Source organism: Halichoeres trimaculatus, unplaced genomic scaffold (genome assembly GCF_033239565.1).
Source record: "Halichoeres trimaculatus isolate MK-OKI-2021-1 unplaced genomic scaffold, fHalTri1.1 fHalTri1_scaffold_16, whole genome shotgun sequence".
NCBI lineage: Eukaryota > Metazoa > Chordata > Actinopteri > Labriformes > Labridae > Halichoeres > Halichoeres trimaculatus.
The window spans coordinates 13,065,577-13,080,702 of record NW_027437194.1 but is presented as its reverse complement, the minus strand read 5'-3'; the positions used below and the strand labels follow the sequence as shown (position 1 = coordinate 13,080,702).

Here is a 15,126-nt window from a genome sequence, read left to right as displayed (position 1 = left end):
CCATTTGTTACCATAAATTATTTATTTTACTCTAACACCTTGTTACTTGAGAGTCTGTGGAAATATTCATAGGTCAACAAGTCAGGAGTTGTTTTTTTCAGACGTTTCCCCAGCATGCCTGCACAAACATTAGTGAGCCATTCTGCGTGTTTCCCACGATGCAATGCTGTCATATATCTGGGTCAGATGGTGCGCGGCTCTATACCATATGTCTGTACTGTAGTGTAGTGAGGCCACAGGGAATGATAGACCAATGTGCATCTAAGACCTTTAGAAATACAAATCTGGTTTCCCTGAACGAAGCTCAGTTTGATGCAGTGGTATTTCTATCTCGATGAACTTAAGAGCCATTTTTTCCTCATTAATTCCAGATCATTTCTGCAGAAGTACAAATTACTTTAATGCAGGGTATTTCTAAGCATCTTAAAGATGACCTCCAAAATAAGCAATAATAGCTGTCATACTTCTCAACAAACAACATCCACCCAAAGTGGAAGAAGAGGATACACGCTAACACACTAACAGAGGACAAAAGACCTGCTTTTGTGAGTTTATTATATTAGCAAATGGAAGTTACTACAACAAACAACTTATTCAGCAATTTACAACTCATGCAGAAAAAAAATTTTCATTAAGTTCTTGGAATAAGAATGTTTTAATCATTTTTGTTCTTTGATATCTGTAAATATGACATTTTTCTGTACTTTTCCCGTGAATCCGGCTTATAGTAGGTCTTTTAAGACAACTTTTCCTTTAAACTAGTCTTAAACACAGAAAAAATGAACTCCACATGAGGCCAGAAATACAAGAACACACTCATTCAACCACCACTGAGTGTGTCCCTGTCTCCTCATTCCATAATGGTGAAACTGAGAATGTGCTCTGCTCACAGGGCAAAAATAATAACATTAAAAATCAGCAGCTCAGAGCTAATCCCACCACAGCCTGTAAACATTTTAATACTGAGGTGATTAGCAGTCATCCTAAACCCCAGACGCCCACCCTCCCAGACCCGGCTCCGCTCCCAGCCCAGCCTTGGCTCACTGTCCCCTGGGGAGGCAGCCAGGCGAGCCCCTGGATTAAGGCCACTCGGTGCTTTGGACCCTCAAGCCCTGAAAGTTAAACCCCTGGATGCTCGCCACTTCATTGCTCTAAGTGGCATTGGCCTCCTTGTTATGATTGTTAATTAAAGTTGGATTTAATCAAGTGGCTTGTTGGCAAATTTGTTCTATTTCTCTTTTTTAATACATGGAGAGAGGAGTGGGGTTTTTTCAATAATGGCTCCTCTCTGGTTATTAGTTTATGGTGTGGAGTACTGTACATCCCGTCTTTTATTTCAGTGTGAGAAAGTGAAGTGTGCTGCAGGGGGGGAGGGGGCTGATTTTTCAGATGAGCGAGCAGATGTTGCGCTTCCTCAAGAGGAATTCATGTCAGATAGAAACACACACACAGACCCACACACACACACACACACACACACACACACACACACACACACACAGCATGCTGTTATGTATGCATTTCAAAAGTGAAAAACATCTACTTAGTGTAACAAAAAGGGACTGAGATGGAGAGAATGAACATTTTTATCAAGCTTTAACAGTTAGTTTTTAGTTTCGAATTAAAAAGGAGAAAGATACACAGTGTTCAAGCTACTCACTACTTGTTAAAGCCAACTGCTTTCTAGGTTTATTATCGGCCGATAAGTTATTGGTACCAGCCGGTATTTACTCATTAGCTGCATCTTGAACCCACAATCGCGCCACTCTTTCTCTCTGAACTACCTTGACGCATCGCCTGTGTCAAGTTTTTTTTTCTTTTCTTTTTTTTTCTCTAACCAATATTGTAAATAAATAATGGTTACCAGCCATAACAGCAATATTAATATCGGATATTGGTATCGGCCAAAATTTTCATATTGGTGCATCCCTACTTATGTACAAAACATGAGAGGCAATTCATCCAGATAGGAATTTAACAATTCTGAGTGAGCATCCAGTAGTTCAAAATTTAAGCCAAAAACCAACATGTCACCAAGAGAGGCCTACTGTTGCCTGCCTGTTGAACATAACCCAGAATGCACAGAGAGAAAATGAAAGAGAAAGCGATTTTATTTTAATCTGCACAGTTAATGTCTTAAGTCTGTTGTATCAACCACCACTAACATGGTACATCTGTTACTCAGACTGCGTTAACTGTGTTTTGGGGCTCTGTTATTGTGTTCACCCTTTTCAGCAAGCGTCTGAGCCTTCCTCCCCCAAATCACCGTTAAGTGTCCATCAGCCCACCATCAAAGACGAGACCAGTCAAATCAAGAAAGCAAGTCAGAAGCCATCCGCAGTCCTGTCCAGCTCAAACCTGCGCCGAGCCGGCAGCATTAAAGACCTGATCAGTAAATTTTCTGGACCAGAGAACACCTTTGCTCCACTGAGCCCCTCTTCTGGATCCCCAAAGTCTGCTTTCCCTGAGGCACTTGGGTCTCCAAAGTCCAAGATGAGCCTGGCTACACCAAGCAGTGCTGGACAAGAGCAGGATCCATTGCCCAGCGTCTCTGTGACTCCACCAATTAAACAAAACAGTCAGAATGGGCTTGAATCCCTTCAGATTGGCACCAAAGCAGCTCAGATCACTGCAAAAATTGATTGTCCAGTGGGAGACGCCAGTGAGAAGACTGACTCGGATGCAAAGAGGAAAACACAAACCACAGACTCTGGTAGAGAATCGGTTGCTGACTCGGGTATGGGATCGGTAAGCAAAATAAAAGTCCCGGCTGACCACTTTGTTGTCCACGCATGACAAGAAAAATCTGCATCTGCTATGCATGAAGATTGCAGCGCAGCATGACGCTGCGTTGCCTTGCATGATTACAGCTCCGTGTTTTTGACTCGTACAAATTGCCGGCATACAACCATGACATGCTTTAAAAATCATACTAATCTAAAGGCCTCTGATTCATGTTTCTCATTTATTCTTTCACTCTGAATGAACTCCTTTGTTGCTAAATTTCTCTATCTAACAAAATAACACCAACCGTTTCTTTATGACTGCGTTGATCTTAACTGCATGAGAGTGATTGGGACGTGTACATTTTTGCATTTTGTCTGCTCAGGTTTCTGTCTGAAAATGTGGTAAGTAACGTGGTCTAAAATATACTCAGACGTAGCTCTAAAGAAAACCTGAGTTACCATATTATAAATGAAAAATTTTATGTAATAAAATGCAGTTTGGAAAGTCTATTTTGATAAACCTCCTTTTAAAAAATCAATCATTAACTAGTCCATGCTTTGTCTTTTATCCCCAGAAAAAAATTAAATGTTTCAAAGCAAACCCTGTCTGACTTTATTGTCCTTGTCTTCTTTTTCTATTCTCTCTTTAATAACTGACACCAGAACACTTTCAATGGTTTTTAACCCCTCTGTGTGTGCTTCTTCTCCCTTTAGGAGTCTGAGTTGGAAACAAACAAGCAGCCAGAGAGCCCCTTAGATGATGAGCCCACCACACCCAAACCTGTGTCAGCTAACAAGAAAGAAAACCCCAAATATCAACTGTTCCTCAACAATGAGATGAAGACCAACGGGGTGAGCGGCAGGGATGCAGATGGTCCAGGAGGAGGTGGGCTGGTGGGAGAGAACGGACCCAGGCTACCCCGACTTGAGACACCCCGGCTGGGGTTGAACCATTTTCGGGGGTCCATGGAGTCCCTGACCTCAAGAGAGTGGGACACTGTGTCTGAAAGGGTGGGTGAGGTCAACTTTGGACCCTGAATATGTGTGAGCTGATCTGTTTTGGGATACTCACACACTGTTTTACAGCTGGGCATCTGTGATCCAGAAAAATAAAAAACAGTAATTAAACAGTGCCATCTACTGGACAAATCACTGACACCATGCAACATAAAAACACCCATCATGTTAGTGGAGAGATATGATTTTTCCAAGTTGGAAACTTTGTCAAAGACTGTGTATATCAGAGAAAAAAAAATATGTCAGGACAGCTGCAGCTGCTTTGTGTAACTAAATAAACTCAATCTCTAAGAACCCAACACATGACAATTTCCAGCTGACAGATTTTAATGTTCTAATATTGCCATTTAGTCAACAACCTTAAAATATTTTTTCCTTTCTAGTTTGAGAACGACAAAATCGCCTGGAAAAAAAAGAGATTGAAGGTTTTTTTTACTGTGTTCTGAGTTATCGCTGTTTTAATCACACCAGAGCTTCTCAACTTCTTTCTAATTTTCATCCTGGTTTTAACATTATAAAACTATCTTTCAAACCCTGATAGTGAAATATTTGTTTTACTAAAGTGTGGTTGAGAAACTCTGTATTAACAAGTGACAGAAGTCTTTAATCTTGTCTCTAATTAAATATAATCATTGTAGGAACCTGCTGTGCAAAATTCAACCAAGACATTTCCAGCTACACAGTAAAAACAAGCTTATTATTAATGTATTCAAGTATTGGGCGGCCGCTAATTAAAAAGGACACACTCAACAATAATTTACCACAAGTAATCATATATGATGAGTGCAATCAAATCAGCTTGTGTTGTTATACTAAATAACCTAATAATGCTGTCACTTCTTTTGTTAATTTCAGTCAGAAGTATTTCATAGACAGGGCTTTTGCTTACTTTAAATGCAAAAGTAATTCATCATCTTGCAAAAGAAGCATTTTATATCCAATCCATACAGATAATTGTGGCTTAATCTACTGTATGCATAAATATTTGTTTTTAGTCTGCAATCTATTTTTAACCGACTATTTTTTTTTTTTTTAATTTATATTTTTTTTCCCCCAGGCGAGCTTTTATGACAGCACTCCAAGGGTGTTCAACAGTCCATACTCGACTTCCATGGATTACAACCCCTCTCATCGCATGTCTGAATTCAAGGTTTGTAAATTGTCATAACTCTGACATGGAACACCCTTGTATTTAGCCTGTTTATTTCTCCTTTGTGTGCAGTTAGCTCATGACTCAAGTAATACTCAGTATTTCAAGTACTTAAAAAACGGTTGAGATGTATCTATCAGAAGACAGAATGTTTTTGCACCCGTATATCCAGTCCCATTGACCCTCATCTCTGCCTCTTTGTGCAGCCTGGTCTGTCTCCTGCCACCTCAGAGATGAACCTGTACAGCTTCAACAGTCGCAGCACCAGCCCAGTGGGCCTGCCTTCGTCCACTCTCAGCTCCCCTCGTCCCCGATACTCTGCTTACGACTCCCTGATAAAGAGGAGGGCTGAGATGATTAACCCTGTATGTTTTACTTACACAAATAATACATATTCATCAATAATGCTTAAAATTAATCGGTTTATCTTGCATGTTACATGAAAATATGTAACTTCAAGATCATTAAAACTACTTGTTTCAGTTATTTAAAACATTTTTATGGTTTTGTTTATAGAAATGTTTTGTTTTTCTTCATTGTTTGGAATAGGAATCAAACTTCTGTAGATGGTTTATGCTCTATGGACACATGGACTCCTCTGAATTCATATGCAGAACTTGTCTTTGTTGATTTGTGTTTATTTGTGATGAGTCCAAATAATCTGAACATAGGATAAGCCAGGCTTCGATTTTATAATTAAAGTTTATATTTCTGTTGTTTATTGTAGCAGCCACAGCAGCAGATTGTTAACACTCACTACAGTGTGCGCGCTTCCACGCTGGGATCTGCACCCAACAGAAAAGACTACATAGAGGAGCTGACGAAACAGCTGGAGGCCTGTCAAAGGGTATACTTATTCTTGTTCTTGATTCAAACAAATTTAGCGCTGCTGTGAGGCTTTGTGTCTAGACATAAGCAAAAAGACACAGTTGCTTGATGGGTGCCATATGAAGTGTGGATGTATTTTCTCTTCAGCGCAACCAGTTCCTGGAGGCAGAAAGTGTTGAGATGGATAAAGAGAGGAACCAAATCAGGTTAGACCATCATTTCCTTTTTTTCAATCATTCATGTCCATGTCCAAATGGTCCGGTTCCTGTCTTACAAATCTGTGGTTAAGAATAAATAAACAAACTATGACACTGTCTGCCCTCAAAGGTTTGAGATGCGCAACCTGCTCGTGAACAACGAGGACCTGCTCAGGACCAACACTCAGCTGAACAATGAGATGAAGAGGCTGAGAGAGCAGATGATAGAGATGGACAAGGAGAATAAATCCATTGCTGAGAGATTCAGAGAGATGGAGGTAAGAGCAGATTGTTAGATGGATGGGAAGGGATACAAAGATCCAATCGTTAGAAATAGGCTTCATAAACTTTTTCTTATTTTCCAGATTGAGGTGAAAGAGGCTCGGGAGGTGATGGTGGAAGCCAACAATCAGGAGTACGCCTTCAATTTCCTGCAGCAGTCACTCCAAGCACAGCTGAAGGATGCTGAGGTAAACTTGGCATCAACTTAAGCATGAGTAGAGAGAGAAAAGACATGGCGCCCAGATAATAATGCTGCCTTTGTACAAATAAACTTAAACCAATTTCACTTATTTTTTAATAAAAAAGATGAAAGCTTTACTTAAGTTGATGTGTGCTTGCATCATCACGATTTGTTGACAATGTTCGTGGTGGAACTTGTGACAGCTTGAAGTATTTTAGTGGCTTACATCAGCTTTCTGATTTTGCTTCATAGTCACTTTTCATCAACAACAGGAAACAACATAACCTCCTCTCGAAAACTTTACTCTAATAAAACTTAATATTAGCATAATCTTACATCATGAGTGTCTTCAGAAGTCAGAGGTTATTTTGTTTGAGTCTTTAGTTCTTAGTAAGCCTTGGATGTCTGTGGTAAATGAAGAAACATAGCTCTAAATCCTATTTATCTTCTCATGTGGTGTTTAGGAGAACCTGGAGAAGGAACAGCAGCACTCTCAGACTCTTTCTGAGAAGTTGTGGCGCGCAGACAGGCAGCTGGAGGAGCTGGAGTTTGACCAAGGCACCAAATCGAAGAAGACTTCTGAACTCAACAGCACCATCGAAAGACTTGAGAGAGAGGTACACAGACTGAGGTCATTTGACCTTTCTATGTCTGTAAAAGAACAGTGGCATTTGTATTAGTATATAGTCTCCGTTTGTGCAACTGCAAAACATTTTAAGGAGGATTCATTGCTGAATGACTCAAAACCAAACTGTTAATCTTTAATTAAATTGAGTATTCCAACAGATGAGCAAAAATATAATATACTGTGTTATTTCATCAGATTTTATTGTATTGTATTGAATCATGAAATAATTCCATGTTGTATAACGTGGCATGTTGTGTGGTGTGGAATTGGATCGTATGGTGTTGAACGGTATGGTCATAATGTAAAAATAGCATAATATAGCCTAATTTATAGTTTCATTTTGAATTGTTTGGTATCTTATCTAATCATATGCTAACATAATGCAAAGAAAAACTGGTGTTGTATGATATCATGTAGTTTTGTATTTAGATGGTACCATAATATAATGTGTCATAATGTAAAATAACTTTATGTAACATATCACAATCTAATCTCAGAATTTTCTTATTGAAAACCCAACATTTAGTCAAAATTACAACTAATGTATGTATTTACCCACCAACATATACAATAAGTCAGTGTGTATGTGTGTTTCCAGCTGGCTGAGGCTCAGCTGGTGTCCACCCAGGCCACAGCAGAGCTAAACCTGCAGCAGAAGCTGCGTGAGGATGCCCACCTGAGGGTAGAAGAGCTGGAGGAGTCTTTGTTGGAGAAGGAACAAGAACAGATGAAACTGCAGGTCCTTGTCAACAAACTGCAGGGAGAGGTATGGCCACTTCCCACATCACGTTTGCAAAGTTTTAAAGCCACAAATAGAAAGAACACTCTTGCTATTGTGCACTGTTTCTTTAATGATTTTGTAAACGTGCCTTTTCACAGGTTTCTGGTAAACTGATCGATAAGGAGCGGACCCTGGAGGAAGAGATCCAGCTGAGAGAGAGGATCCAGCTTCAGTGTAAGCAGGCTGAGAGGACCGTGGAGGACCTCCACATGGAGCTGCAGACCACCAACCAGAGCAAGGAGGACCTAGCCAAGCAACTGAAACAGGCCCAGGTAAATAACCAGAAACTCAATCTACAGTAAGCAATAAGGAATAACACTGAACGAATCTTTAAAAGGTTTTAGTTCCAACACTTAACTGACTATAACAAACAAAGAAAACATTTTTCCTCCTTAAATTTGGCTTGAGTTTGGTATGAGAGTTCGCTTTATCAGACACTTTCTACAGTGTTTGAACATACATGACCCTGTAATTCAAATAGATATGTCCACTTGAGTTAATAGGTCATGAAAACCATCAGTTTGGGGTTAATGAGGCATTACTCATGCAAATCCTGATGCTTTAATCCTGAATATTCATAATGCTGCGATTTTTGAAGTTACTCTATCTGTCCCATTTCTGAGTAACCTCAGTGTGCTCTGCTGACAGTTATCCTGAAAAGTGACCTCAGATCAGAGGCTGTCAAAAAACACACAAAAAAATGTTCTTGGATGTTACAAAATATTTATTTTTTGTCTTGGCTTGTTTTAGGAGAAGATGATTGACCTCGAGACGGACCTGGAGGAGCTGCATGACAGCGAGCAGAGATGGGCGGCTAAGCACAAGAGAGCTATTGAACAGGTGAACAAACACTCTATAAACAGAGTCATTGACAGGTTCAGATTGACAGGTTCAGATTAACATCCATTAGGTTGATTGGTTTGTTAACATCTGGCTGGTTTCTGAGAAATTTCTGTGTTTTCTGTCAGACTGAGCAGCTGCAGCTGAAGCTGATTCAGGAGAAAGATCTGAACGACCTGCTGGAAACTGACAAGGCCGGCATGGAGAGACAGGTACTGTGTGCTTACAACAAACAAAAATTTAACAGAGAATCTTTAGGAGTATGACTTTTAGAGAGCTGTTTTCTCAATTAAATTCTTGAATAAATCTTTGTTTATGATATATTTTCACAGTCTTCAGAGGTGATCACTCATTAAAACTGCCACTGCTTTGGTCATTTCTCTATGCTTTGTATGCTTTCTGAGAACTTAACAAATATTTGAAAAATGAAACTTTATTCATTTATTTTAATCATGAACAAAGAGAAACAATCACAACTAAAACTTGGCCTCTGATGAAAGCTCTTGTTTCCTCTGTAGCTGCGTGAGCTGCGTCTGGAGGTGGAGGAGCTTCAGAGCTCCAGAGTTCAGGAGGACGTCATCTCTAGGGCGGAGAGTCGAGTCAAAGAGCTGGAGAACGTTCTGAGGACTGAGGAGAGGTCAGCTACATGATCTTTAAACATTCATCTTTTTGTACTCTTTATTCTTAAATCCTGTCATGGCTGTGGCTCAGAACATTCAGTCAGGTCCAGGAAAGACAAAGAGGCAGTGTTACTTTAATCCAAACTTTTCTCTTGTTGCCTTAGCATTGATGGGCTGAAACATTCAGTTACCCAAGTCATGGTCTTGGTGTTGCTTCAGGCTCCTGTGTTTGTGTTTTAATACAGGAACAAATCTATTCTGACAAACACCATCAACAAACTGGAGAGGAGGATCAACGAGATCAGTGACCAGATGGAGGAGGAGCACAGGATAGCTAATGAGCAGAAAGAACTGGTAATTCTCGAACACACAGAAACACAAGAACTCCTGTTTCACCACGCGATGGCAGTGTTAACAAAGCAATCATACCATCTGTGTTCAGGAGGGGTTTAGATGTATTAATCTCAAATCTCAGTCAGTGAACAAGGAAAGGGAACTAAGTTTAAATCTCAATCAACAGATTACAAATGCGAGATCACATCATCTGATTTTAATAATATTTCAAATTGGAGTAGGTCTGTTTGCAATTTTTTCGAAAGGATCAGACTTGTTTGGAATTTTTATTCATATTTTATTTTTTATGAAGAAGAAAAAAAAGTCTTTTAGCTTCAAAATGACAAGATGTTTTAGAAGTTTTGATGACTCTTGATGGTGTTAAGGCAGGATTTTTTCATTTTATGTAGAAACTCAAATGTGAAAACTTTACATCTCTCCTCCAGATGGCCCAGAGGATCCGCTCTCTGAAGCGTCAGGTGAGCGAGGCAGAAGAGGAGACGAGCAGGAAGGAGGCGCAGTACCGCCACACCCAGAGGGAGCTGGCTGAGGAAAGGGAGACAAGTGGTCGTCTGCAGAGGCAGATGCTTGACCAGCAGACAAAGTGCGTACACTAACTCAAAAACATACACACACTTTATTTGAGCTGTTAGTATGCTTATGTATAACTGTGGTTTAGCTACCCAGACACTTAAAAAAAAAAACTAAGAGATAAGAGATAAGGGGAAAAAAAATCTGATAAACATTCTGATAGACTGAAAAAGATTATACAATTTCTGTTATTAGTATCATGACCAGGGATATTTAGTGGGACCTGGAATTGAACCCATGATCCTCTTATTTACAGCTGACCCACTCAACTACTACCAAACCACCCTGCATGCAAACTCAAACACAGTCTGAAAGGAAACTTTTGTTCCCTCTTCCAAGTATTTTTTTTCACCTTGAAGTCTAAATAGGGTAAGAAGACAAGTTAGATCACACTTGAAAAATGTATCACTAGGCTTTTAACTTTCACACACTCAACTTGGATAAAAGACACTACTTACAGTCTTTGCACACCTAAGGTGACGCGAATAAATGGCACGGAATTGCGAAAAATTTGGAGGCGTCATATTCAATCCCTGTGACTTGTCAACAATGAGCATTTTGATTGGTTGGATTTGTACTTGTCGCAAGCGAAGCTTTGGAAAAATCAACCTTAGTCCAATAAGATAAAAGCCGCAAGTTTGCGAAAGATAGGTTGCTGGTTTGAAAGCTTTCAACTGAAAAACAGTAGGTAAAAAAAAAATAACATGCAAAATATTCATGTCTGGTGTGCAAAGGGCTTTGGGCACTACGACAGACTCTTCTCTATGTCCTCAGGGGTAGAATGAATCAGAACTGACAGTGCTAAATATGTGCCAAGGCCCAGCTCTTAGTAAATATTTAGCACTGACAGTTCTCAATATTGAATGTTGTTAAATTTTGAAAGTTATTGTTGATGATATCGTTGATGTTGAATTATTAGTTGTGGTTAGTTGCGGCTACATTTTTTTGGAAAAAAACTAGGTGGCAGAACCTGCAGACAATTAAACTTGAAGCACTTTGTCACACCTACAAAGGTTTTCCCTCCAGTCTAAGTCATTGCTTGTGTTGTTCGTTGCTTTGGGCTAAAGGGTCTATTAAATGAAATAGTAGAATTGCAGCTCCTTCAGTCCACATGCTGAAGCACCCTTGAGCAACCCCTATTTGAACAGCCCTGTTAAAACACATGTGGGATCACTTAATGTATAAGTGTGCCATTCAGTCTTGAAGTCCTGGAAATAAAATCAAAATCTACCAGTTCTGTTGATTTCAGCAGATACATTTTTTAACAAGCCCTTTTCCTTCTCTCAGGCGTATGGAGACTCTGACCATCCGTCAGACTCTGGACAACCTGAGACTGGACTTAAGTGTTGATGATGAAGAAGAGGATCCACCAAAAGAGGAAGAAACCCCAGGCCAGGTTACCAAAGTCTAAATGATGGCATTGCAGTTAGGATGTGTTTACATGGGGGATTTTTAAAGCTGCCACCAACAACAATAATTAAGAGAGGGTTTAAAGAAAGACTCTAGTCAATTGCTCAGGAAAGAGATGGCTGAAGATTGACACAGAAATAACTTCTGATGTTTATTTCAGTCATTGAGGGTTGGAAAGTGTGTTTTTTAAGTAACGGAAAAGGTCTACTATCTGCAAAATGACACAAGACCAAACCCTGAGATATTCAACATTTTACAAAACTAATAATTACATAATGGTCCCCTAGAAAGTGACAGAAGCATTTTATCTGGTTCAAAGTCTAAGAAAGTTTAAGGACAGAAAGTTTTTATTTTTATTCTGTGCATGGATATTCTATGTTCGAACTTCAGTTTGTCCATTTCAACATGCATTTGTATGGTTGTTCTTAAGGTACACATAATTTTGATCTTTTTTCTTTTTTATCAGAAATTATTGTGATAAAATGGATAAATTGATCAGGTTTTGGTTTAGAGAAGGGAGAAGTTGAGTTTAAAATGCAGAACTCCTCCACTGTATCCCCATGCATCATATTGGTTGCAGGCACATTACAGGGTAATATAGAAAAAAAAGCATAACAGGAAAGAGGGATCTCTACTTGTGATAGAAGCTGTTTTTGATTCACACACAGAAGCAATATGGAGATTATTTATATTAAACACTTTTTTCGTGTTTGTGCTGTTTTTAAGATTGTTTAATTTTCTGTATCTGTGATGCTTGCGGGGCGAAACCATATTTTTTTTAAAGGATTTGTATGATTCAAAAGTTATGTTGTAGTGATGTTAGAGGGTTTGCTGCTGTATTGACTTATCACACTGGGTCTTCCACTTACACTATCTGTTGTGAAGATAGGTTTTAAGGGAAAATTAGAAAACACACAAAACTAAGGAGAATTCATCATTTTGAGTTCACCTTATCTTTTTTAAGTTTAATTTGTGCAAATTCTGACAATTTAGGCATGCAGAATATAACAAATGTCTATCCAGGGTTGATATCAAATAAATGTGTCAAAGTGTTGAAGTGATGAAACAAACTACAAACTATTGTACATTAGACAGTTTATATGCTATAAGGTTTTCTTTGATGATATTGTATTTGCTCTTGGGGATTTTTTAAGAAACCTTCAGTTCACAGAGAAAAGCAAACATGGCTGAGCTGATAAATTCAAACCGATGGAGTATTCTGAGGTTGTATTCTGAAAATATGTCTAAAAAAATGAAAGAAACATCTTTTATTTTCTGATTGAGTTGAAAGCAAACTAAACTCAGCTGTATGTTGCTTTCTTGAGTGATGGTTATTATAAACATATAACTCTAATCTTAAGATGCTGTAAAGCTTTTCTATGATGTTTACATTGGTTGGTGTGTCTTGCTTTTTGAAAAACAGGAGCATAAATCACAATTTTGTAGTCATGGAAAAGAGTTTGTAATTCAGCTGTTGGGAGTAGGATCACAGCAAAGCATTGCTGGTGTTTTTTGTGTTTGTTCATTTTTTTTTTTTTGCTTTGATTTTTTTCTTACAGGAAGAAAAGGTGACAGTGTCTACAAATATGTAAAAAGAAATAGAAAACACATTCTTATTTTTGTAACTAGACCTCACAGTCTTCTGGTTCTGCTGTTCTCGGGTATTTATTTTTTTGTTGTTAACTTTCTTTAGTTTGGTGAGAAGTTTCTACAAAATGGAAATAAACTTTTCTCCACTGAAGATTCTCTTTAAAGTGAATTCTTATGTACAAAAAAAAACAGCTGATGAATTTTCACCAGTTTGCCTCTATTTCTGTGACTTTTAAAGGACAACTGCAGAAACATAACAGAAAATGCAAAAAGCTTTAATCGAACTTCAAAAACAATGCACACCATATTTCCATTAAGGTCCATATCTCTGGTTGAGGCAATATTCCAAAAAATGCTTCTCTGAGTGATGAGCTATTGGGCTTTCCCATTAACATGTTAATCAGAATATTTCGAAGAAACTGTCACATTAGTAGTAGCGTCATCACAAGACATCATCTTGCACACTCTTTTAAAACTCACTGTTGCGGTGCTTTCGCGCAATGATGTAATACATGATATTTAACTCCAATTATTTTGAATGAGTTTGTCTCCTCCTCGCCTCAAAAGTGTAGGGTCTTTTGCTTTCTCGCCATGTTGAACATGTGCAGAAGTAACAAAAAAAAACCTTTAAGGAGCTCATATTCCAAATAACACGATTATATGGCCCAATATTCAGGTTGATAAAGTCATATGTCTTGGGTCTTTTTGGGTTTTTAATAATCGGAAAATGAGCCAAATCGGGTGATGACAATTGGAATAAGGTGTTTACATGCCTTGCACGAAATCATCACGAAATCCATTATTACAATTAATACAGGAATATGGTAGGCATGTAAACATAGTCACTGACTCCATAAATCTCATGGTGTATTATTTGAGTGTTCAGTGAAATGATGAGTTATTTGGGTAGCAAAAAGTGTCTCTCAAGTTGACCTTCAGGGCCACCGCACTTCACAGGTTCATGTCAGATTTTTGTCTGGTATCAGACTTCTTAGACTAAGATTAATGAAAAAAGGCAGGGTAAAACAAACACAACTTTATTTGCAGCTCTGACGTTAGAAACATTTAACACATTGCAGGTCATTTCATTCTCATTGTGTCAAACATGCTGACGGTGCAACAAACACACACAGGCATCGATACACACACAGTGGAAACCGAGAAAAACAAGTACAAACTGCAGGCATCAGAGAGAAGTTCACAAACAGAGGATTTCCAAAAATAAAAGCTCTTAGAGGTACTTGGATTGAGTCATTGTTTTGTTATATATCTGCCACAAAAACAACATTGTGATTTCTGGTCTCTTTTGTCTCTGCGTTCAAATCTATTATCAATAATGCGTCAAAATATTTAGTAGCTCACAAACTTTATAGTGGATCAGACAGAAGAGTAAATAACAGGCACAACATGACTCTCCAAATCATGTAAACTTTCAGCGTAAATTCAAAATCTACAAAACATCATTCAAGCCTCTTCTAGGAAAACATGGTACAAGAAAAAGAGGATGAAGTTAACAAATGTAGGATACAACTGAAGAAGCTAAAAGGCATCAGAGGACAAATGCAACGTTAAAATCTCAGTTGATAAAATGAGCAACAAAACCAGACAGGTCCAGAGAAAGCTGGCAAACTGAAACAAGAGATTGTCGTAAATAAAATGCGATGTCTCAAGATGTTCAGGAAACTGGATGCACATAACCGGGGAGAGCGAAACTGATGACTGAAAGTTTAAGAACAAATTTTGCTTTATCATGTCACCTGATTGACCAGTAGGATAGAACTCAAAGTCTTTGAGTGATCCAACAAACTAAACAAACATGGTGCAATTTGCTTTAGTCTTGCACTGAAAAATTGCAAGATGACTGCATGCAAACGCTCTTATGATATAACTCTAAGAATATACAGTGTGCTCTTACTCCTGTCTGATAAAAGCCAGTGCTGTGCTAAGGCCCT

General features: G+C 38.6%; 1 protein-coding gene across 2 annotated transcripts in view; it reads left to right on the top strand.

Moving 5' to 3' along the window:
- LOC141805912 (uncharacterized) overlaps positions 1-13,240 on the top strand; it is a 33,682-nt gene extending 20,442 nt beyond the window's left edge. The window contains exons 7-23 of one of the 2 annotated variants that reach the window (XM_074691149.1): positions 2,236-2,748; positions 3,441-3,737; positions 4,801-4,893; positions 5,100-5,258; positions 5,621-5,740; positions 5,869-5,927; positions 6,049-6,196; positions 6,284-6,388; positions 6,846-6,998; positions 7,608-7,775; positions 7,889-8,062; positions 8,541-8,630; positions 8,759-8,842; positions 9,149-9,267; positions 9,496-9,604; positions 10,030-10,187; positions 11,462-13,240. In XM_074691149.1, coding sequence (XP_074547250.1) covers positions 2,236-2,748; positions 3,441-3,737; positions 4,801-4,893; positions 5,100-5,258; positions 5,621-5,740; positions 5,869-5,927; positions 6,049-6,196; positions 6,284-6,388; positions 6,846-6,998; positions 7,608-7,775; positions 7,889-8,062; positions 8,541-8,630; positions 8,759-8,842; positions 9,149-9,267; positions 9,496-9,604; positions 10,030-10,187; positions 11,462-11,585 — 2,673 coding nt within the window. In that variant the 3' untranslated portion in view covers positions 11,586-13,240. The remainder of the gene's footprint in view (positions 1-2,235; positions 2,749-3,440; positions 3,738-4,800; positions 4,894-5,099; positions 5,259-5,620; positions 5,741-5,868; positions 5,928-6,048; positions 6,197-6,283; positions 6,389-6,845; positions 6,999-7,607; positions 7,776-7,888; positions 8,063-8,540; positions 8,631-8,758; positions 8,843-9,148; positions 9,268-9,495; positions 9,605-10,029; positions 10,188-11,461) is intronic. The other variant, XM_074691150.1, reaches the window with a different exon arrangement.
- Positions 13,241-15,126: the final 1,886 nt, after the last annotated feature.